The sequence below is a fragment of the Euphorbia lathyris genome, chromosome 10, assembly GCF_963576675.1.
Source record: "Euphorbia lathyris chromosome 10, ddEupLath1.1, whole genome shotgun sequence".
Lineage (NCBI taxonomy): Eukaryota > Viridiplantae > Streptophyta > Magnoliopsida > Malpighiales > Euphorbiaceae > Euphorbia > Euphorbia lathyris.
The window spans coordinates 15,523,207-15,546,343 of NC_088919.1; the positions used below are offsets into that span (position 1 = coordinate 15,523,207).

Genomic DNA, 23,137 nt, shown 5'->3' on the forward strand with positions numbered 1-23,137 from the left:
ACGGAAGGACTAAATAGTTCACTGAGAAAAAGATTAGGGACCTTACCATGTGTTTTTAAAAATACAGGGACTAAACAGTGTGTTTTGTCAAAATATAGGGACTAATAAATTAATTACCCTTTCTTTTATATAAAAGAGTATCATGATGGACAGGTGGCGAGACTTTTGATGAAAAAAATGGTTATCAAATATCAATTGCTATCACACACTTCTGTTTGCTATCTCATATGAATTTCCTATTTCTTTGCATTTTTATATGAAATGAAAAGGCAAACATAAATGAACATGTAACAAATTCTTAGATTGATTATGCTTCTTCCTCCCGAAAATTACAAAACTCAATTATAAAACGGAACAGAACGGAACATGAACTACGAAACTCAATTATAAACTGGGACAGGAACAGGAACAAGACTATGACAAAACTGAATTATAAACTGAAACAGGAACAGGATGACGACGAAGACGACGGGGCTTTGCCCGTTGGCTATTATTCTTTTCTATTTCTCACACATAAACTAATGAAATAAATAATTCATTATTCGACTTCATACTAATATTATATATATACTTGAGACTTGCAAAACTTTTCTTCAATGACTTCCCCTTCCACTCTTGATTGTGCTTCCGGTAGCCAGCCACCCCTCCAGTCAGTCCATTCAAAAGATAAAGTTCATCCGCTTCCTCCCTCTACCGTTCCTCCACCTCCTCCTGTCTGTCTGATAACTCTTATTGTTATTCCCGTTCCACATTCCCCACTCTCCACCATCACCATTAAATCTCGAGGTTTTATACCTCGACATGCACCAGTCCGTGCCCTCCCCCCTCCTGCTATACCCCTCCAACATTCCCCACTGTCCACCACCACGCCACTGGTTATCCCACCTGTTATCCCATTGGTTATCCCACCCATCTGAATCTTTCCAAATGTTGGCCAATCCATTATCTAATGGAGCTCCATTGGACTGAGAAACATTGCTCTTTTGAGGATTCACATTATCCCATTGGTTATACCACCCATCTGAATCCCTCCAAATGTTGGCTAAACCATTATCTGCAATAGCTCCATTGGACTGAGAAACATTGCTATTTTGAGGATCCACATTGATACCCTCTGCGTCGTATGTAGGATCCAAACCTCCTGTGGCTGCCTTTTGCAAGTCCTCTTCAGCTTCCCCCCATCCTGTGGCTGCCTTTTGCAAGTCCTCTTCAGCTGCACCCCATCCTGTGGCTGCCTTTTGCAAGTCCTCTTCAGCTGCACCCCATCCCGTGGCTGCCTTTTGCAAGTACTCTTCAGCGTCCCCCCATCCCGTGCCTGCCTTTTGCAAGTACTCTTCAGCGTCCCCCCATCCCGTGCCTGAATCGAACGGCGGGGCTAGAAAAGCAGCACTGAATATCAATACAGGTTCATGTTGATCATTCTCATCAGGATATTTGGGTTCCCGGTACAAATCTAAATACAGCTCAGGGTCTATTTTGGAGTTCCAGTCAATTTCATCAATGTGTATATCAGGACCAGGCAATGGTATGTCACAAGGAAGACCATTCAAGTCTGCCCAGTATCGCCTTTTAGCATCGTGAAAGGCCTCTTCACAAGCAGAGTCTTTCCACTGAACTATATTATCATAAAGGAACATAAACTTTTGGGCTTCCAGTATCTTGTGCCATTTACGACTAGTGCCTAAACAGCAGAACTCTTTCTCCCATGATGGTACAGTTGGCTTCCAATTACCTGGAAACACAATATAGAACACAAACTCATTTTTCACATATAGAGTGTAATAAAGGAATAACAGATAGAAAACAAGAACCACCACAAGCAATCCTAAACTAAATAAATGTAAAGTTTAGCATTTCATACAGACAACACGAACTACAAAACGACTGTGTCGCACAAAGTCAAAAAGAGCGCTACCTCACACATTCATTGTCTCTAACATCCTATTATAAACTTCACACATGCAATTTCAACATAGAAATCTGAATACGACTTTACCACAGTTGATCATCCATTTATGTTGGAGAGAACTGAAAGGAGTCTAAACTTAATTCAGCAATATGATAAACCAGACTGACAACAAACATTTAAATCTCATTTCACACTACTTTCTTCATTATTACATAAGTTGCAACAAAATTTGACCTAGAATTTATATCCCCGAAGATTCATACACAAGCAAATCCTAAGAAAACATAATGGAATGAACATTAAGAGATCATGATTCATGACACATGAATATTATATTTGCAACCATCACATAAGTGTGTATCAACAACGCCATCAATCTAACACTTGAATCCCTAAGTGAAACCCAATTAACTAGAGAACAATTCTATCATTAGGATACTAATTTTCTAAGAACGGAGAAAGAAAATCAAAAACAGAGGTTTACACAATTCCATATCAAAATCGAATAAAATCCAACCCAAACCGACCTTAAGTATTCAAACAAAATCAAAATAAGAAAAAGGGGAATTACTAATAATATAGTTGTTTGTTTCCGTAAAGATAATCAAAACAAAAAGAACGTACCGTTAACAGGAGGCTTTTTATGGAACGATCGTGTCCCCTGAACTTCTTGATATTGATTATCACCTCTATATCTCCTCGAGTTGTTCATGATTGAAATCTGAAAGGCCACAGAGAATTTTTCAACAAAAACCCCCTTTGCACAGGAATTGAAAGAGGGAGGATGAATGAATAAAGTGGCTGTGAAGAACAGAGAAAATACGATGACGAAGAGCTTGGATTAATCGAAAGCAATGAATTCGATGAATCGGTGGTGTGATTCAGGGAAGGAATTACGGGTATTTATAGAGCTTTGTGATTTAGGGAGATGAGAACTAAGGTTTCATTTCAATACGGTTTCTTTTTGGTTCTTTATTGTTGTAGAGAGAGATAATCAAAACGCCTGCTATTTATCTATAACTCATATTTCATTTATTAACCCTCACTCTTCACTTTAATTACTAAACTGTTTTGCATTTTTAAATATGTGACATTTTTTTTTTTTCTGGCAGACATAAATGTGATACGATTTTTATTTATGTTTTTCCATTTTCATTAATTAAATTAATATAGATTAGATTAATTTAATTAATGAAAATGGAAAAAATAAATAAAAATCGGATTACATTTATGTCTGCCAGAAAAAAAAAGTGTCACATTAATAAGTTTTGTTTAATGACCAATACGTTTATAGAAATTTCATTTAAAGAAATTTATTGTAATACTAGTAACATTCATAGTAACATTCATGCAATTAAAACAAATAGGAAATTTATTCAATAACATAATATACATGAATCTAAAAATAATATTTTTCTTTTCCAGATGGAAAATGTTAAGAAGAACTTCTAGAAGAAAAATGGACCAAACTTATTTAGGAAATATTAATTAAATTGATTTACTTCCTTCTCAATGTTGATTCTTTTGGTGGAGATTTTAGTCTTGAATGTTAGTAAAGCATCACAACATTCCTATCTTCCAAATTCTCAATACGAAGAGAAATTTTTTTGTTCTCAATTCGATATCCCGTAAAAAAAATACATATTAGTATAATTTATTTATTTTTTTTTGTCCAATACAAATATATATATATATATAGGAGAGATCAGGTGTGACACATCCCTTATGGTGTGACAAGCTTTATTGTGTGACAAGGAGATGACAAATTTGTAAATAAAAGGAAAGAGAAAATTGTTTTTTTTTTTTTTTAAAATGCATTTTCTCGATTTTTTCAATCTCATTTTTCAAAAAAATTTATACCGTTGGACTCGTCTTAATTAAACGGTCATTTTAAGATCCATGAAGCTCAAGTAAAAAAAATTCTGGTGAACGGAATCCGGGTGAGCGTTTTCCGGCAAGCAAAAAAATGTCCAAAAAATTCTCAAAAAATTCCAGAACATGTAAAACATTATTCTAAGAAACTTTAATTCTTGGGTCGAAGTGAGATTTCTTACGGTTTAGTCCCAATAAAACTTTTTTCTTAATTTTATCTATTTTACATGCTTCAACAATTTGTTGGGTAAAAACTGTAAGGAATCTCGCTTTGAGCCAAAAATTAAAGTTTCTTAAAATAATGTTTTACATGTTTTGAAATTTTTTGATAATTTTCTGGACACGTTTTTTTTGTCCTATTTACGTTGTTCCAAATCAATGTACAATTTGTTCCAACATAATACTTATATTGTTCCAACAGAAAATTGTTTTATTTCTTTTCTTTAAAATACATTTTTCTGACATTTCTAACCTCGTTTTTCGAAAATTTTTATACTATTAGACTCGTCTAAATTAGACAGTCATTTTAAGATCCCTGAAGCTTAAATAAAAAAAATTCCGGTGAACGGAATCCGAGTGGGCGTTTTCTGGCAAGAAAAAAGGTGCCCAGAAAATTCTAAAAAATTTTCAAAAAATGTAAAACATTATTCTAAGAAACTTTAATTCTTGGGTCGAAGTGGGATTTCTTACGGTTTAGTCCCAATAAAACTTGTTCCTTAATTTTATCCATTTTACATGCTTCAACAATTTATTGGGTCAAAACTGTAAGGAATTTCGCTTTGAGCCAAGAATTAAAGTTTCTTAAAATAATGTTTTACATGTTTTTGAATTTTTTGATAATTTTCTGGGCACGTTTTTTATCCTACTTATATTGTTCCAAATCAGTATACCATTTGTTCCAACATAATACTTGCATTATTCCAACAGAAAAATGTTTTATTTCTTTTCTTTAAAATATATTTTTCCGACATTTCTAACCTTGTTTTTCGAAAAATTTTATACTATTAGACTCGTCTAAATTAGACGGTCATTTTAAGATCCCTGAAGCTCAAGTAAAAAAAATTCCGGTGAACGGAATTCGGGTGGCGTTTTCTGGCGAGAAACGTGCCCAGAAAATTCTCAAAAAATTTCAAAAAATGTAAAATATTATTCTAAGAAATTTTAATTCTTGGTTCGAAGCGGGATTTCTTACGGTATAGTCCCAATAAATTATTGAAGCATGTAAAATGGATAAAATTAAGGAAAAAATTTTATTGGGACTAAACCGTAAAAAATCTTGTTTCGACCCAAGCATTAAAGTTTCTTAGAATAATGTTTTACATTTTATGGAATTTTTTTAGAATTTTCGGGGCACTTTTTTTTCTCGCCGGAAAACGCCAACCCGGATTCCGTTCACCGGAATTTTTTTTACTTGAGCTTCATGGATCTTAAAATGACCGTCTAATAGTATAAAAATTTTCGAAAAATGATGTTAGAGATGTCAGGAAAATGTATTTTAAAGAAAAGAAATAAAACAATTTTCTATATCCTCTCTTTCATTTTATTTACCAATTTGTCACCTTGCCCTTTTTAATTATCATCAAAACTACGTAGTTTTGTTATGTCATACAATAAGCTCCTTGTCACAACTTAAACCCTTGTCACATCGGATCTCACCCCTATATATATATAAACATAACTTCGTAAAAAAATTATAATGCCATTACATTTAATTTAATTTTCATAAATGCTATAGTAATTACTAGATAATTAAATCTTATTAATTAATTGAATTAAATGACTCCCCAAACTTTTCAACATATTCCTATATCAGTATTAATTGATGATGTGGCAAGCCATAATATTTTCACTATTTTTTCCATTTCTATTGCATTTAATTTAATCTTCACAAATCTTATGGTAGTTAAAAAATTAAATCTCATTAATTAATTGAATTAAATAGAATTAATATTTATTATTAATTTTGTTTAATGGTTAAATTGGTTTTAATATCTAATTAAAATATAAAATTTATTTATTATTATTTTTTTAATTTTAATTAATAAAAATCAAAATTATACAAATTAAGTATTTTAGTTTACTAGAGAATTAAAAAAAAACTCCCTAAACCATTCAACATATTGTCACATCAGTAATTGATGACGTGACAAACTACGATTTTTTCATTTTTCCACCGCTATTGTATTTAATTTAATCTTCAAAACCTTACGATTGTTACTAAAAAGATTAAATCTCATTAATTTAATTAAATGAAATTAATATTTATTATTAATTTTGTAAAATGTTTCAATGGTTACACTAGTTTTAATGGTTATTAATGTGATTTAATTTAGTAAGACAATTCTTCGTTTAGTGAATCCATTAAGTGAAGTACTTCTAGAACTTTTATATAATAATGCACAATTGAATGTATTATTCATCTATGTCAAATATAAAATTAACAAAAAAAAATACTTAATTTGTATAATTTTAATTTTCATTAATTAAAACTAAAATAAATGTCAAGTATTTTTTATATATATATATATATAACCCTTTGGTCTAATTAAACTATAAAATTTATCTATTTTTTTATTATTTTGAAAAAATAATAATATAATTTTATAACTCGTGCATCACACGTACTTTCAACTAATATTAATTAAATAACCTGCATACTGTTATCACTATTTTAGATTAGACCTGCTCAAGAGCCTGTTGGCCCGTCCAGCCCGTCCAAACTCATCCTTTATGAATTAGGCTTGGACATGTATAGTTTATATTTGGTCCGGTCCGATCCAGACCCGTTCAAGCCCGCACATGAGATGGGTTGGACTTAAGATTTGTCTCAAAATCTCAATTTAGTATATTAAATTTTTTTAATTCAATGCATATAATACACATGCATATTCTTTTGAAATAGAAATAGAAATAGCATTTATACGTACTGTTTCTAAAAAAGAAATTCGTATGTGCTGTTCGTATTTTATAAATGCACTATTAGTATTTTATAAAATATAAAGTTACTGGTTGATGAAATATGGACAAATATATTGTTAATATGTGCTAAATTATGATTAAAAAGCGTATGTTTTATAAGTTGGATCCATGTTTAATTGACTTTTATTTTACTCCATATTTAATTAATTAATTGTTATTTCTAAATCCAATCATAATTTAATTTTTTAATATAAAATATATTAATTGGCAGGCTGGGCTGGGCTAGGCTGGAGAATTAGTTCCATTAATTTAGCCCAGCCCGGCCCAAGCCCGACATGAACACTATGGGCTGAGCTGAACTTGAACAAACTAATTACATTGCAAACCCGGTTAAGCCCGTCCCGGCCCAACCCCTGAGCGAGTCTATTTTAGATAAGGTTTTAGAGTATAGTTTTGTGTTTATTTTTTAGTCTTAACGTATGTTTTCCTGATTATGAGTGAATTTTATCTTATTCTGATCTTAATTAGAGTTTTCAGTTATTTCAAGTAGTTTCGGATATTAAACAAATAGAATTGGCAATTTCAGCATAGCTGCTCGCCTAGTGTAGCTCACCGAGCTACTATTTTGAGTCAACGTAGGAAAAAAAATCAAGACATAAGGCTCGAAATTAAGTGGTAGCTCGGTGAACTACATCCTAGCAACTCGGCGAGCTACGACATAATCCATAATTAGAATAAGAAAGAAACTCTACCTAGAAAGGCTATGTTTATCCAACTTCCACAACTCTAATTCGACAAGAAGAAGGACAAAAGATCAACCAAAGGATAAGGGGACGTTATAGGGTTTATATGGATCTTTGATCCCCATAAATCAAGAACTTTTCATTGTAATTAGATATTCGCTTAGTCGTACTTTACGCTTTCACATACTTTTGTTTCCAGTTTAGTTTTAATTTGTTTTTCCTTAGTTTAGTTTAATGTTTTTGTTCCATTATTAGTTTAGTTAAACAAGTTCTGGCATTAGTTTGTTAATTCCCCTTTTCTTTTCAAGTTAAGTTTATATAATTCAAAGTTGCTCTTCATCTACACTCTCTTTCATCCTAACTTTGAATTGATAATCCGAACTTGTTAACATGACATCTTCAATCCATCTCATCATGCCTTTGTGTCTTAGCTCAGACATAAGTTAAAACACTATAGATTAGGATGTCGGTGAACTGTGCTTAACGAGTATGGATCATTAAATAGACGTTTATGACGTGTTGTAGGACTTAACTAGAGAATTAACTAAAATATTGCTTACCTCTTTCTAAAAAACCTAACAAAGTAATTAGGTAGACAATTTGAATTGTGAAAACCTAACTAAGTAAACAAGTCAGCTTAGCATATTTGTTAGTCTTATACCTTAACCAGATAGTGCAGCTTTGTGGTCTAGGTTACGGTTGAGCCTTGGTTTTCATAGAGTTAGGCAAATCTGAGGCATGTATTAGCAGTTTCCTTAAGACAGATGTCGTCACTATTGACGATCGTCTCTCAGGTACAACAGATTACGCAAGCAAACTCAAACAGTGTGTAGACTCGTTATCACCGGAGTAGGAAAACAAGAACAATGTGAACAGACAAACATCATTAAAATTTCAGAGAATTTTTTTTTAACAAAAATCTTAATCTGGCAGCTGTATAAATAGAACTCGAAAAGACATATCTTTTCACGAACGAACATGATTGTTCACGGACAGATACAATTGTTCACAAACAAACATGACTATTCACGATGGACACGACTATTCATGAAAGGATGTGTTTGTTGGTATTTAAATTAATTATATAATATTATTCAAAATTTTCTAACAATTATTTGATATGATGGAGTTAACTTGCTTTTTAAATTGGTCTAATACATTACCAGCTCTCTGAACTTGTCCATAATAGTAGATTGACTCTCTGAACTTTGCAAATGTTTCACCAGCTCCCTAAACTTGCTTATTTCGTATGACCAGCTCTCTAAAATTGTCCATAAAAATTTATTAACTCCCTGAACTTTGCAAATGTCTCACCAGCTTCCTAAACTTGTTTATTCCTTAACAACTAAATACAAAAACTTATTAAACCTAAATTCTAAAAATACATCTTTATCTATTTGTGAGGTAATTTTTTCTCTTCCCCTACCTTTTACCCCTAAGTAGTCAAGAGCAAATTTACCACAACGTTGATAATTTGGGTCAATTTCAGACACTATTATAAAACACAAATATTTTTGTTCCTCATTTTGCACCAATTGCATATCGATTCGTTCTAAAAAAAAGATTTCATATTTTTCATAATTTAATAATAGAAATGGGGATTGATATTTATAAATTTGGTGAATTTTTTGAATTTTTTTTGTCCAATTCGTACAAAAACAGTATATTTTTTTTCACATCCCAACATATGTTTGTGATTTGTTACTAATAAAATGACGCACGTGTGAAGTGTGGATGACAAGATTCATAACCGAGAAGACAGTCTGATGAATTATTTATCAAATTAACATAATTTATCAATGTTAGGGGTAAAAATGCTCTTGGCTTCCAATGTTAGGGGTAAAATTGCACCATTTTAGACATTAGGAGTATTTTTGCACCTTAACCCGAGTTAGTATTATGGTTTTTGTATTTATTTGTTACAGAATAAGCAAGTTTAGGTAGCTGGTGAGACACTTGCAAAGTTCAGGGGGCTAATAAATTTTTATGGACAAGTTTAGGGAGCTGGTGATACAAAATAAGCAAGTTTAGGAAGCTAGTGACACACTTGCAAAGTTTAGGAAACCAATCTACTATTATGGAGAAGTTTAAGAAACTCAGCCATCATTCTTATACAAAAGATGGATTGGTTCTAGTAACTAATGAACTGGTAAAAAAAAGTGAATTGAGTCTCTCCCTATGGAGTGTTTTGTCCTCTCTTTTGAGTGGTAAACCCTAAACCTTGGCTCTTTAATCGATCTTGCTCCATTCACTGGTACTGTGCATCTTGATCTGGAATCTCCTTCAATCTCTTCATGCCATCGATTTGCTTGGATCTCCCTCTCATCGTTTTACTCAAAAGCTGCGTATTCAATTATCACAAATTCCTTTGCTGGAAACCCGTGCCGACCTAATCCTGTTCGTATGCTGGAAACCCTTGCTGATATATTCTGGTTCGTATTCTTCGTGTTCCCTTAAAATTGATCAAAAATTTCAAGAATCCAATTATCCTTTGCGATAACTGTCAAGATGGATAAGAATAAGGGCCTAGCAGAGCAATACGCACAACGATGTGAACAGAGCGATGGCGAGGGGCTGGAAATAATCGACGATGATCTGTTAATTCAACCCCAACAGAAGAAATTCTTTGTTATAGGGCAATTTCTTGCTATCAAGGCCACACACTTTGAATCGATGAAAACAACGTTGGCATCAATCTGGCAACCTGTGAAAGGGGTAACAATTACTGAAACCGATATGGAAGGTAGGTATCTTTTTCAATTCTTTCATGAACTTGATATGCTACGAGTGCTGAACGATGGTCCATGGACGTTCAATCAGAATGTTTTAATAATCAAGCAGTTAGGGATGTCTGAACAACCGCTTATTCCATCATTGATTGATCTTATTATTTGGGTTCAGATTTCGGATTTACCCATAGGGTTTCAGACGGAAGCCGTATGCAGGGCTATTGGGAACCAGTTAGGGCAATTTATAGAATCTGATCCAAAGAATTTCACTGGTTTAAGGCGAAGCTACCTTAGAATCAAAGTCACAATTGATGTTCGTAAACCTCTCAAGACGGGTCAGAAACTGAAGAGGAGTGGGGGTGAATGGCTATGGGTAAACATCAGATATGAAAGGCTACCGCAGTTTTGCTTCTTTTGTGGAACAATTGGACATGCTGATAAATTTTGTCCAACTTTATTTGACAATCCTAACCCCACGATAGAAAGGAAATACGGGAGCTGGCTCAGAGCAACAATTCGGAAAGTGGGAGTTCAGAGGGGAAGAGAATGGTTACGTGATCCCTCGGCTGAGACGGATACTATCAAATTTGATAAACTAAACATAGGGAGGCCGCCATGTGAAAATGTAGAAGACAAAGAGGAAGGGAATACCAGCAGTACCACAGGCAGACAGTTCAAGTCTGGTAAGGTGATTCAAGACAATGTTGCAGGCTTAAACACTATCTATAAATCAACAAATGATGATTCTATCATTCTAGACCCGAAACGGCAACGCACAACGGATACTTTCATGGAATTTCAACAGAGTTTTCCCGATGATCCAAAAATCGGAGGAGGGGCGAGACCTGCAGGACAGGTCCGCCCAGGGCCATGAGTCTTATCAGTTGGAACTGTCGGGGCTTGGGCAACCCCCGAACAGTTAACGTCCTTAGGGACTTGGTTCGTGTCCATAAACCCTTAATTGTCTTCCTAATTGAAACGATGATTAAGGAACTCAAGGTTCAAGCAGTTTGTAAGAAATTGGGTTTTGAGGAATGGTGCATTATTGATGGGAGAGGCCATAGTGGTGGTATTGCACTATTTTGGCGCAGCAGTGTTAATCTGGTTGTTTCATCGACAACCTCTAACTATATTGACGCTCAGGTATCAATGCGGGGTTTACAGTCATGGAGACTAACGTGCTACTATGGGTATCCGGAAAGAAGTCGCAGAAGAGAAGCTTGGAGACAGCTTAAAGCTCTGTTTAATCAGGACAGACAACCTTGGTGTTGCGCTGGAGACTTCAATGATATTACTAGCAATTCTGAAAAAAGAGGAGGGCCTCCCAGGGCCTATTGGTTACTTGAGGGTTTTCAAGAAGCACTTGACGAATGTGAACTGGTTAGTCTGACAATGAAGGGGTATCCCTTTACATGGGAAGCATGAAGAGGTTCTCATCGGTTTGTGGAAGAAAGGTTAGATCGATTGGTTGTAAACGCTAAATGGAAGGAGAATTTTGGTAACTCAATTTTGCTTAATCAAGATACGGCCTGTTCTGATCATTCAGCCTTAATATTACAATTCAAAGCCTGGGTTTTGACTCCTTGAATTAAAAGATTTCGGTTTGAAAATCAATGGATCCGTGAAGAGAATTGTAGAATGGTAATTCATGATGTCTGAACGGCAAACAATGGGAGATCTCTATCCTGGAAAATTGAGGCGTGTACCAAAGCATTGCAATTATGGAGCAAGACAATTGATGGGAATTTGCAGCAGAGAAGTACGGATTTACGTAGGTTAATAGAGGAATTAAGGAATAGAACTGATAGATATGGGATTTCAATGCTGAAGAAGTCAAGGGAGGAATATCTGAAGATTTTACATCAGCATGAAGACTTTTGGAAACAATGGGCAAAACTCCATTGGCTTAAAGGTGGGGACATTAATACGAGCTATTTTCATGCTTATGCTTCATCTCGCAAACGCTGCAATTCTTTCCACGAGCTTAGAAACAGCAACGATGCCCTGTGTGGATGGGGTAATGGCTTGGAGGAAATTTTGACTGACTATTTTAGCAACATTTTCGCTAGCACGAATGGTGATACTGAAGGTATATTATCAACTGTCCATCATAGGGTGAACTTCGACCAGAATGCCTTTTTAACTCAAGATTTTGATGCGGAGGAGGTAAGAGCTGCTTGTTTTTCTATGCATCCTGACAAGAGTCCGGGGCCTGACGGATTAAACCCGACTTTCTTTCAAAGATTCTAGGAGATAATTGGTGAGGATATTGTGGCTGACTGTCTAAACATTCTTAATTCTGCTACAATGCCTGCGAATTTGAATGACACATTAATTATTCTCATCCCAAAGAAGCCAAATGTGGAAAGGGTGACTGATCTGCGTCCAATTGCACTATGCAACGTCTTATTCAAAATATTGTCAAAAATGCTGGCTTCTAGATTCAAGGTGATCCTCCCTTCTATAATCTCAACTAATCAAAGTGCTTTTCTCAAGGAGAGGCTGATCTTGGACAATGTTATCGTAGCATATGAAGTGATCCATTACTTAAAAAATAAGAGACAAGGTAAGAGGGGTTTGGCTGGTCTCAAACTAGATATGAGCAAGGCGTATGACCGGGTGGAGTGGAAGTTTCTGTGGGATATGCTAAGGAAATTGGGCTTTAATGATAAATGGATCACTTGGATGAAAATGTGTGTGGAGACTGTATCATATAAGATCAGCCAGGATGGTAGAGAGTTAGGTCCAATCCGACCATTTAGAGGACTTAGACAAGGAGACCCGTTAAGTCCATTTCTATTCTTAATCTGTGCTGAGGGTTTGTCTTCGTTATTACAAGCTGAGGAAAGAGGGGGTCGTATACATGGTTGTCAAATTGCAAGGTCAGCACCGAGCATATCTCATTTATTTTTCGCTGATGACAGCTATCTTTTTTCAGAGCCACGGAGGTGGAAACCGCTACCATCCGACAATGCCTTCAAACATATGAAATTGCTTCTGGACAATGTATTAATCTCGAAAAGTCTGCTCTGATATTTAGCACCAATACAACTGATTCTGATAGGCATGTATCTAGTACATTACTTGGGGTGCAGGAGGTTCAAGACTTGGGCTTTTATCTTGGTGCTCCGGCGACGGTTGGAAGGAGTAAAATGCAAACATTTGGCTTTCTTAAAGAGAGGATTCGCTCAAGAATTAATAATTGGAAAGAAAAATTCCTCTCTAGAGCAGGCAAGGAAGTGTTGATTAAGTCTGTCCTTCAAGAAATTCCGACTTATATCATGAGTATTTTTCTCTTACCAAACCAACTTTGTGAAAAAGTGCATCGATTACTAAATAAATTCTGGTGGAAGACGGATGTCAGCAGTAATCATGGTATTCACTGGATGAGCTATGAGCGACTATGTGTGTCAAAAAGTTCTGGGGGGCTTGGGTTTCGAAGTCTGTGTGAATTCAACTCGGCTTTACTAGCAAAACAAGCATGGCGTATTATTCAACATCCAACATCGCTGACTGCAAGAATCCTAAAGGCAAGGTACTTTCCTAATTCTGAATTTCTTCTTGCTGAAGTGGGACACAACCCTTCGTTTGTTTGGCGAAGTATCAGATCTTGTCAAGCATTGATCGCTATGGGGTTACATAAGAAGATTGGAAATGGTTCTTCAACAAGGATTTGGGGAGAAGCGTGGCTACCGGATTCAATTAACCCGAAAATTACTAGTCCAATCAGGGATAATATTCCTACTAGTTACGTAATTGATCTTTTACAGGATTCCGGTCAATGGAATCGACAGCTGATTGGAACGCTTTTCAATGAAAGAGATCAAAAATTGATCTTATCTATTCCAAGGAGAGGATCGGAGATGGAGGATACTGTGATATGGGGTTTTGATCGATCAGGCCAATACACAGTGAAATCGGGTTACCGTGCGCTTATGAATGGTAATCTAAGTGTTCCGAACCCTGATAGAAGGAATTGGCAATCGATTTGGAGCTGGCAAACGACACCAAAGATTAAAAATCTGATGTGGAGGTTAATTTCAGGCTGTCTACCTGTGATGAGCAACTTGAGGGATCGGCACAGCAGTCTATCACCGCTATGTCCCATATGTGGAGCTCATATTGAGGATGAAAATCACATTTTTATTCATTGTCCCTATGCAACAAGGGTGTGGACACTTTTCTTTGGGGATAATAGAATGAACTCGGTGCCAATTTTCGTTAACTGGTTAGCAAATTTACCTCCTGCTATCGGATTGATTATTAGGTGCAGCATCTCCTTTGTTGTTTGGTGGCTTTGGAAATCAAGGAACAATTGGGTCTGGAACAAAGTGAGCCCAACACCGGTGGAGCTGATACGTCAAGCTGAGCTCGATTGTTTGGAATGGCAAACTGCAACAGCTTTACGAGGTAAAGATGATGTTCTTAAAGTAGCTCAGGTCAATGGCTGGATTCGACCAAAGGAAGGAGCATTTGTCTGCAATATTGATGCTGGTTTATTCCATGAAAGAGGCTATTGTTCATTCGGATTTATCATCCGCGACCATCGTGGATCTTGTGTCTTTGCTAGCCATGGGCTACTCAATGGTTTCTTCGAACCTGAATTGGCGGAAGCGATGGCAGTTAAGGAAGCTCTATCATGGATTAAAGGGAGCGGGCTCAAAAATGTTGAATTGAGATCGGACTGTTTAGGTGTGGTTCAGGCAATCAGTAAAGGTTTTCAGGCTATTTCTTATTTTTCAGATATTATAGGAGATTGTATTCATTTGATTCATGAGTTAGACAACGCGTCTATCTCTTTTGTTAAACGTGCAGCGAACTGTGCAGCTCATTGTCTTGCTAGAGCGGTCAGTTCTTCGTCTGTTCGTGGAGAGTGACATTGCACTCCTCCTTTTTTAGATTTTATTCTTGTAACTGATATTTCTGAATAAAGCATTCTTTTATTAAAAAAAAAAACTAATGAACTGGTATGTAAAGTAAGCATAAAAAGAAATCAAAGTTACTATATTGATTGATTATGATTTCAACATCATTATCATAGGAACCTTTCCTTAGATTAATGATATAAAAAGGCAAGTTAATAAAGTAGTTCCACTTTGTCCTAAAGCACCCAAATAGGAAGTTAAGTACTTAAAATTAGAAGCATTAAATAATTAACTAACTTAACTTCTGCAATTAATTAAACGGCATGAACTTGGTTGGCTCAACCATGAATTAGAAAGCAATAGAGCAAGCAAATTCCAACTTATATCTATTCTGCAATGAATAACAATTAAGGATAGAGTATGAGAAAATAGGCCTAATACATCTCCAAATGAACTTTGCAAGTATTTCACCAACTCCCAAAACTTGCTTATTCTTTAACAACTAAATACAAAAGACATAATATTAACTCTCGATCCTCATCCGTTCAATCTCTCAAAACTGCAACACTAACTCTTATAATAGGTTGAAATGTAGGGGAAACGAAAAAAATTACCTCTCAAATAGATGAAGACGTATTTTTAGAATTTAGGTTTAATAAGTTTTTGTATTTAGTTGTTACAGAATAAGCAAGTTCAGGGAGCTAATCTACTTTTATGTACAAGTTTATGGAGCTGGCCATACGAAATAAGCAAAGTTCAGGGAGCTGGTGAGATAATTGCAAAGTTCAGAGAGTCAATCTACTATTTTGGACAAGTCCAGGGAGCTGATAAGGTATTAGGTCGAGAAAATGCATATATGAAGTACATGTCAGCCTATTTCAATTATTGAACTTCAATCGACCCTTCGTATTTAGCAAGTGATATGATAGATTCTGTAAATTGGTACTCCAGTGACTGAGATGATTTTTTTTTTTTTTCTGAGGTAAGACAAAAAGATGGTCAGGACGAGATCGTTAGCAATTGAGAGTAATTGTAGAGAATATGTGTATGTATCTTGATTATAGGGTTTAAGGTGTATTCATAGGACACCGTTTGTTAGATGTGATTAATCCAAAAAAAAAACAAAAGGAACACAGAAAAGTATATAAACGATAAAACTTAAATCAAAATAATAGAGTTAGACAAATCCCGAGAACTGTATTAGTAGTCTCCTTAAGATAGATTATGTCGCTATTGACGATCGTCTCCTAGGATACAACATATTACACAAACAAACTCTTACTGTGTGTAGATTTGTTATCACCGGAGTAGGAAAACAAAGAACAAACACAAACAAACAGTTCAAAGAATATTTATTTTTCCATCTGTCTGTGAATTTGCCAATTCATTCTCTATAAATAGAACTCAAAAGACACATATGTTCACGAATGAACACGACCGTTCATGGATAGACATGACTATTCACAAACGAACACGACTGTTCATGACGGACATGACTATTCACGAACGAACACGACTATTCAGGTGTTTTTTGGTATTTAATTTAATTATATAATTTTATTTAATTTTGTCCAACAATCCCCCACATGAATAAAATTGAAACGAGACGATTACGACGTGGTGATAATTTTCTACAATCAATATCTGCATAGGATAGGTAGCCAATATATCTGAACCTTCCCTTATGAAAATATATTTACTTTAATGGTTGACTAATAGACGCGATGTCCTTGAACTATTCTGTCGTTTGTGTAAACGATGATATACTCTACATAGATACCAATATAACACAGTATTGGTTCTCATGGTTATATTCGTTATGGTTATGAACATCGTCTGGTTTTGCGAGAGTCTTAGAGAACTATGCCCCACTAGTCTTCTTTAAAGAGATCCCACTTCACTCTTACATAAGTGATTTATTTGCTCAGAATACTGACGCATAATGTATCATTAAAAGCATATAGCTTAAGCTTTTCCCTTTTTTATGTCACTGTTTTGCCTCATATGAATGAACTTGGGTTTAACCCTCACAGTGACCACACAAGGTTCATGCAATTAGGTTATCCCATTGAACCTAGATCTTGGGATATCCAGTCAACAAGATAGGATTTTCTTTCACATAATGCCTTAAATTTAATGGGCTTGAGTACCATTCCTTTCGATGTCTTTTCAATTTGATCTCGGTTTAACCTTTAGGTTATTGGATCCGTTGTGTTACCATTTGATTCTACAAAATCAATTAGGATGACACTTGTTGAGATCAATTGACTAACGATGTTATCATATGGAATCTTTTCTACCCGAGCTCATCATCCAGAAGCTTTTTATATCGCATATTCACCAATTGATATGATATTTTTGCTTCACTCCCATCATTATGACGTACTCGTTTTAAGGCGATTTGATTTCTACATTTTCAGTTAATTTCACAAATTACGTTTTCTAGCCAACTAATGTTCATCTACCAGCGTCTAACTTGGGTAGATAACCAATGTTATTAAAACCAGAGCGAATATCAAACCGAATTTACAACTGAGTCAAGGGTCACTTGGTCGGACCGGATGACTCGGATTGGTCGAACCGCATGATGTAATAAATAAATAAATAATATTTAAGAAAAAGTATAAAAATAAACCTTGTGGTTATACCTATTTTCGATCGACACCCTTGTGGTTTAAAAATTTACAAAATGGTACATTGAGATTCATTCCGTTAGCAAACACATGCCAAATTGACTAACGGTGTTAAAAAAGATATCAGAAGTCAAAGGAAAAATAGTTAATTTTATTCTTATATCTATTTATTTTATAAATTAACCCCCCTTATTATCTAATTATCACAAACAAACCCCAAAATAAAAAATAAAAATCAATTACACCATATTCTTTATTTCTCTTTAATTTTTTATTTTTCTTCTATTTTCTCTCTCTTCTCTTTATTAATTTTTCTCTCTCTAGAATCAATTCAATATATGAACAATAGATGTATGTGTTTGGGTATACCGAAAACTCAACTTCCTCTTCCTCCAAAGATGCAGAATCAAGATGGGGCTCTGGCCCCAAACTCTTGGTTGACTCGGACCCATCTTGAACAGTATCTGCAATAGAATATGCATACTTGTTATTCAAATGTCTTAAAGATAACATTTATAGAATGAGATTACAATTTTTTCCAATCACAATTTTTATAAATTGCAGCCATTCAAACTGCTTTCCAAATTACTGATAAATTAATTCTGTTCATTACAAAGAAACAACAAACATGCCTTATCTGGTGGAAGGGTTGCAAAAAGTCTTTATTTTAGGACATTTAGATACCTTCAGTTCTTGGAGCTGTACAAGACCCTTTACTGAAGAAATTGAGAACATATTTCTCAATCTGTGGCAACCATGTACATATAGCTTTCTTAGTTGCAACAACGCTTTGGGGGTCATTCTAGAAGAAATGAAGAATGTCACACCCGACCCTAAACAACCTCAATCGACATCGGGCGTGAAATAGAAATATTATAATATCATATTTCTTTATTTATTTTGGCATTCCTCTCCAATATATATTCTAAAATAATTCATATTCCTACTACATTAGTCATTCGAGAACCTCAACATATATTTACCAACTCCATTATATTACACTTGAAATACCAAAGTTCTAACCATAATTCAAACAATAAGCAGCCAACTTCCAAAACTCGCCTAAACGGTCGGTAACCTTCTCTATAACCTAAAAACATTAAAACATTTAAAAACGTGAGACAAAAATCTCAGTAAGAAACTATCAGCCATAAAAACCAACTTTACTTAACATAATTTATAAAGGGATTTAATCAAAACCTTATAAAATATACTCAAAACTTAAGTTCATAAAATAAAATTTGTGTATTTGTTTCCATCATCGAATTCCACCCGTGTAGCTTATCATAACATCAATCATATCAATAATCGAGATATCTCATTTATATCTCGTTCCTTGCCTAACGTTAGGACTACCAGCCGTGCACTCTGGCCATACCGCCATTAGGTATGGTCTTACAACTTACAACTCCTACCCCGGACAATCCTAGATGAACAAAACCATTTTATCTTTCAAAATATCACAACTCATAAAAATCAAATTTGGACTTCAATCCAAAATAATAACAACAATAACCGTAACAGATTTTTCAATCCAAAAACAATTCGTAAGAAATCATCAAATTCATTTTATTCACTATATATATACATTGAAACCAAAAACGTATATATGTAAATCAACCAAATTAAGCCTTAAATCAACATAATAAAGTAAAATCTGAAATTCACATAGAAGCATAGTCAATAGCTTCATTTCAACCATAATTTCAAAATTAAAAAGCAAAACCGTGAAAACCTCCAATTTTACAAAATTCCTGCATAACCTTAAAATATCACTTTCTGAAAATTCTTTTGATTATATATATATATATATATTTATATACATCAAACTCAAAATATAGTTGATAGTTACTTACTTTGGCTACTAATTGAGGAAAACACTCACTTTCAATTCTCCTCTAAATTCTGTCTAAGACGTTTCCCTCCAAACACTGCCGAAACTTAAAAACTCTTCGGTTATGACTTAGAACTGTGTATAAAGATGCTATGGTTTCAATTTCGAGTGATTCGGACGGTCGAATCTCCGTAAATCAAAGAAACGGTGGAGAAACGGTCAAAGAACGACAAAGAGCTGATAAAGAAGAAAGAAGAAGAAAAAGAAAAAGAAAAGAAAAGTAATGAATGCCATCATCCGGAACATTTCGCCATATATATATATATCCAAATTCGGTAAAGATTCTGTTTGATCCTCCATCTTTATATAATCTTTAAAAATTATTGTAAACTTTTAATTTACAAATAAAACCATCAAATTAACTCCAAACTTTCTCTATAGTACCAAATTAACTTCACACACCCAATAATTATAATATATACTAATATCAAAATATAAATTCTAGAAATTTAGACACGGACGTGACAATTCTCCCCACCTTAAAAAATTTCGTCCACGAAATTCATATTCTCTAATCTATCTTAATTTTCTTCCTCAAATAATCTTTAAGCTCACGAAGTTATTTCTAATCATCAAGATTCCTCATAATCATCACAAAATCACAAATTCTAATGTTTTCCTCCATTAACTTCATCATTTATCCATATCCACATCATTGTAACAATTATTTATACATAACTCTTAGTAACTCTAAATTTCAACCTAGTTAATTCTATTTCATCACCATAATCCACAATAAAACTTCAAATATCAGTCATATCTTCCTAACATACACCAAATCTCATATATATATATATATATATATATATATATATATATGGTTGTAAACTAACTATTAAACTCTCAAATATCAACTCTAAGTCATATATAATATCATGTATGTAACCCATGTCGCTAAATATCAAATAATTTACTAATTTTCATACACCCAATATTTTACTACCCATCAAATCTCATTTCTACCCCTCATTAGCTAGTTACTTAATCCTCGAAAAATTTCAAATTATTTCTTAGCTTTCACCAAATATCTATATTCCTCAATTACTATCGCTTATTTCTTAGCTATCACCAAATATTCATATTCCTCAATTACTATCAACCTTAGGTCCGAAGAATTTAACCTAGAGCTCTGATACCAAACTGTCACACCCGATCCTAGACAACCTCAATCGGCATCGGGCGTGAAATAGAAATATCATAATATCATATTTCTTTATTTATTTTGGCATTCCTCTCCAATATGTATTCTAAAATAATTCATATTCCTACTACATTAGTCATTCGAGGACCTCAACATATATTTACTAACTCCATTATATTACACTTGAAATGCCAAAGTTCTAACAATAATTCAAACAATAAGCAACCAACTTCCAAAACTCGCCTAAACGGTCGGTAACCTTCTCTATAACCTGTACTTTCTCACCTAAAAACATTAAAACATTTAAAAACATGAGACAAAAATCTCAGTAAGAAACTATTAGCCATAAAAACCAACTTTACTTAACATAGTTACATATATACATTTATAAAGGGATTTAATCAAAACCTTATAAAATATACTCAAAACTTAAGTTCATAAAATAAAATTTGTGTATGTGTATCCATCCTCGAATTCCACCCGTGTAGCTTATCATAACATCAATCATATCAATAATCGAGATATCTCATTCATATCTCGTTCTTTGCCTAACGTTAGGACTACCAGTCGTGCACTCTGGCCATACCACCATTAGGTATGGTCTTACAACTTACAACTCCTACCCCGGGCAATCCTAGATGGACAAAACCATTTTATCTTTCAAAATATCACAACTCATAAAAATCAAATTTGGACTTCAATCCAAAATAATAACAACAATAACCGCAACAGATTTCTCAATCCAAAAACAATTCGTAAGAAATCATCAAATTCATTTTATTCACTATATATATACATTGAAACCAAAAACATATATGTATATATGTAAATCAACCAAATTAAGCCTTAAATCAACATAATAAAGTAAAATCTGAAATTCACATAGAAGCATAGTCAATAGCTTAATTTGAACCATAATTTCACAATAAAAAGCAAAATCGTGAAAACCTCCAACTTTACAAAATTTCTGCATAACCTTAAAATATCACTTTCTGAAAATTCTTTGATTATATATATATTTATATACATCAAACTCAAAATATAGTTGATAGTTACTTAGGCTACTAATTGGGGAAAACACTCACTTTCAATTCTCCTCTAAATTCTGTCTAAGACGTTTCCCTCCAAACACTGCCGAAACTCAAAAACTCTTCGGTTAGGACTTAGAACTATGTATAAGGATGCTATGGTTTCAATTTCGAGTGATTCGGACGGTCGAATCTCCGTAAATCTAAGAAACGGTGGAGAAACGGTCGAAGAACGACGAAGAGCTGATAAAGAAGAAATAAGAAGAAAAAGAAAAAGAAAAGAAAAGTAATGAATGCCATCATCTGGAACATTTCGCCATATATATATCCAAATTCGGCGAAGATTCTGTTTGATCCTCCATCTTTATATAATATTTAAAAATTACTCTAAACTTTTGATTTACACATAAAACCATCAAATTAACTCCAAACTTTCTCTATAGTACTAAATTAACTTCACACACCCAATAATTATAATATATACTAATATCAAAATATAAATTCTAGAAATTTAGACACGGACGTGATAAAGAAAACCCAATGTTCCCTCCTAAAGAGTCATCATAGATCTTGTCTCCATTGCACATTCAAGAGGTAAATCCTAAATTTTCACCTCCTTATGTTGAAGTTATGGGTAATTAAATTACTAGTGAGAAATTGGATGTTTGTGATGTTGAAGGTGATTTAGATTCTCATTGTGAGTTTGTGGATACTGAAATTATGAATAGGGATTTAAATTCATGTATAAATAAGGAGGAAGGAATGTTAGTATGTGGGAACATTAATGGAGCTCCAGTTGAAAAGGGTGCACACTATGTGTTTGATGAAATGACCCTTAGGCAAAATTTCACTTATATGTTTAAGGAAGGTGAGAGCCTTAACCTTGAAGAAGTGGAGAGTGATTTTGGGCTTGCTAATCTCTTTGATGAGAATGATGAAATCTCCTCATGTGTGGAGGATGGTGGCTATGGTGATGGGAGAGATGTTGGTAGTTCAACCATATTGGGATATAGCATGTCATTTGAGTCGGGTAACTTGTCAATTGGATTGGCCGACTTGAACTATGGGGAGGAGTGGAAGGAAACGAGAGGTAATGGGAAATATTGGGTTATTGATAAAGAGGGTAACGAATTTGAATATAATCATGAAGAAGATGAACTCGAAGATGAGATTGATAAAGAGGAGAACCATTCCGAGAATGAGCTAGAACGTAATGATGAGCTTGACTATGGTTAGAGTGAGTTTCAGAATGAGGTTCAAGAGAGAGAGAACGGTTCCGAGGATGAGCTATGTGAGGATGGTGAATTCTATCATAATGCAAAAGAATTTGATTATGATGAAAATGATGGAGTTTACCATGATGAGGATGAGTTCCAGAACATTGGGTGGAACCAACACGGGGTC

At 34.3% G+C, this 23,137-nt stretch overlaps 1 protein-coding gene across 2 annotated transcripts; it reads right to left on the reverse strand.

Moving 5' to 3' along the window:
- Positions 1 to 280: 280 nt before the first annotated feature.
- On the reverse strand, positions 281 to 2,901 carry LOC136209751 (uncharacterized). Of its 2 annotated transcripts, XM_066001332.1 has the most exons (3): positions 2,534 to 2,901; positions 1,316 to 1,732; positions 281 to 1,231 (listed from the first exon to the last, which is right to left on the reverse strand). In XM_066001332.1, the coding sequence occupies exons 1-3, from the start codon at positions 2,619 to 2,621 to the stop codon at positions 660 to 662; spliced, it is 1,077 nt and encodes a 358-aa protein (XP_065857404.1). In that variant the 5' UTR covers positions 2,622 to 2,901; the 3' UTR covers positions 281 to 659. The 2 variants fall into 2 exon arrangements, with proteins under 2 accessions (XP_065857404.1, XP_065857403.1); XM_066001331.1 differs by having other exon boundaries at positions 281 to 1,732.
- Between the last annotated feature and the right edge of the window lie 20,236 nt (positions 2,902 to 23,137).

What these genes read in the sequence shown, in the direction of transcription:
- LOC136209751 (XM_066001331.1), bottom strand. Translation starts at nt 2,621, where the DNA reads ATGAACAACTCGAGGAGATATAGAGGTGATAATCAATATCAAGAAGTT. An exon ending in TAAAAAGCCTCCTGTTAACG is followed by an intron (nt 1,733 to 2,533) that starts GTACGTTCTTTT and finishes TTGTGTTTCCAG; the next exon opens with GTAATTGGAAGCCAACTGTA.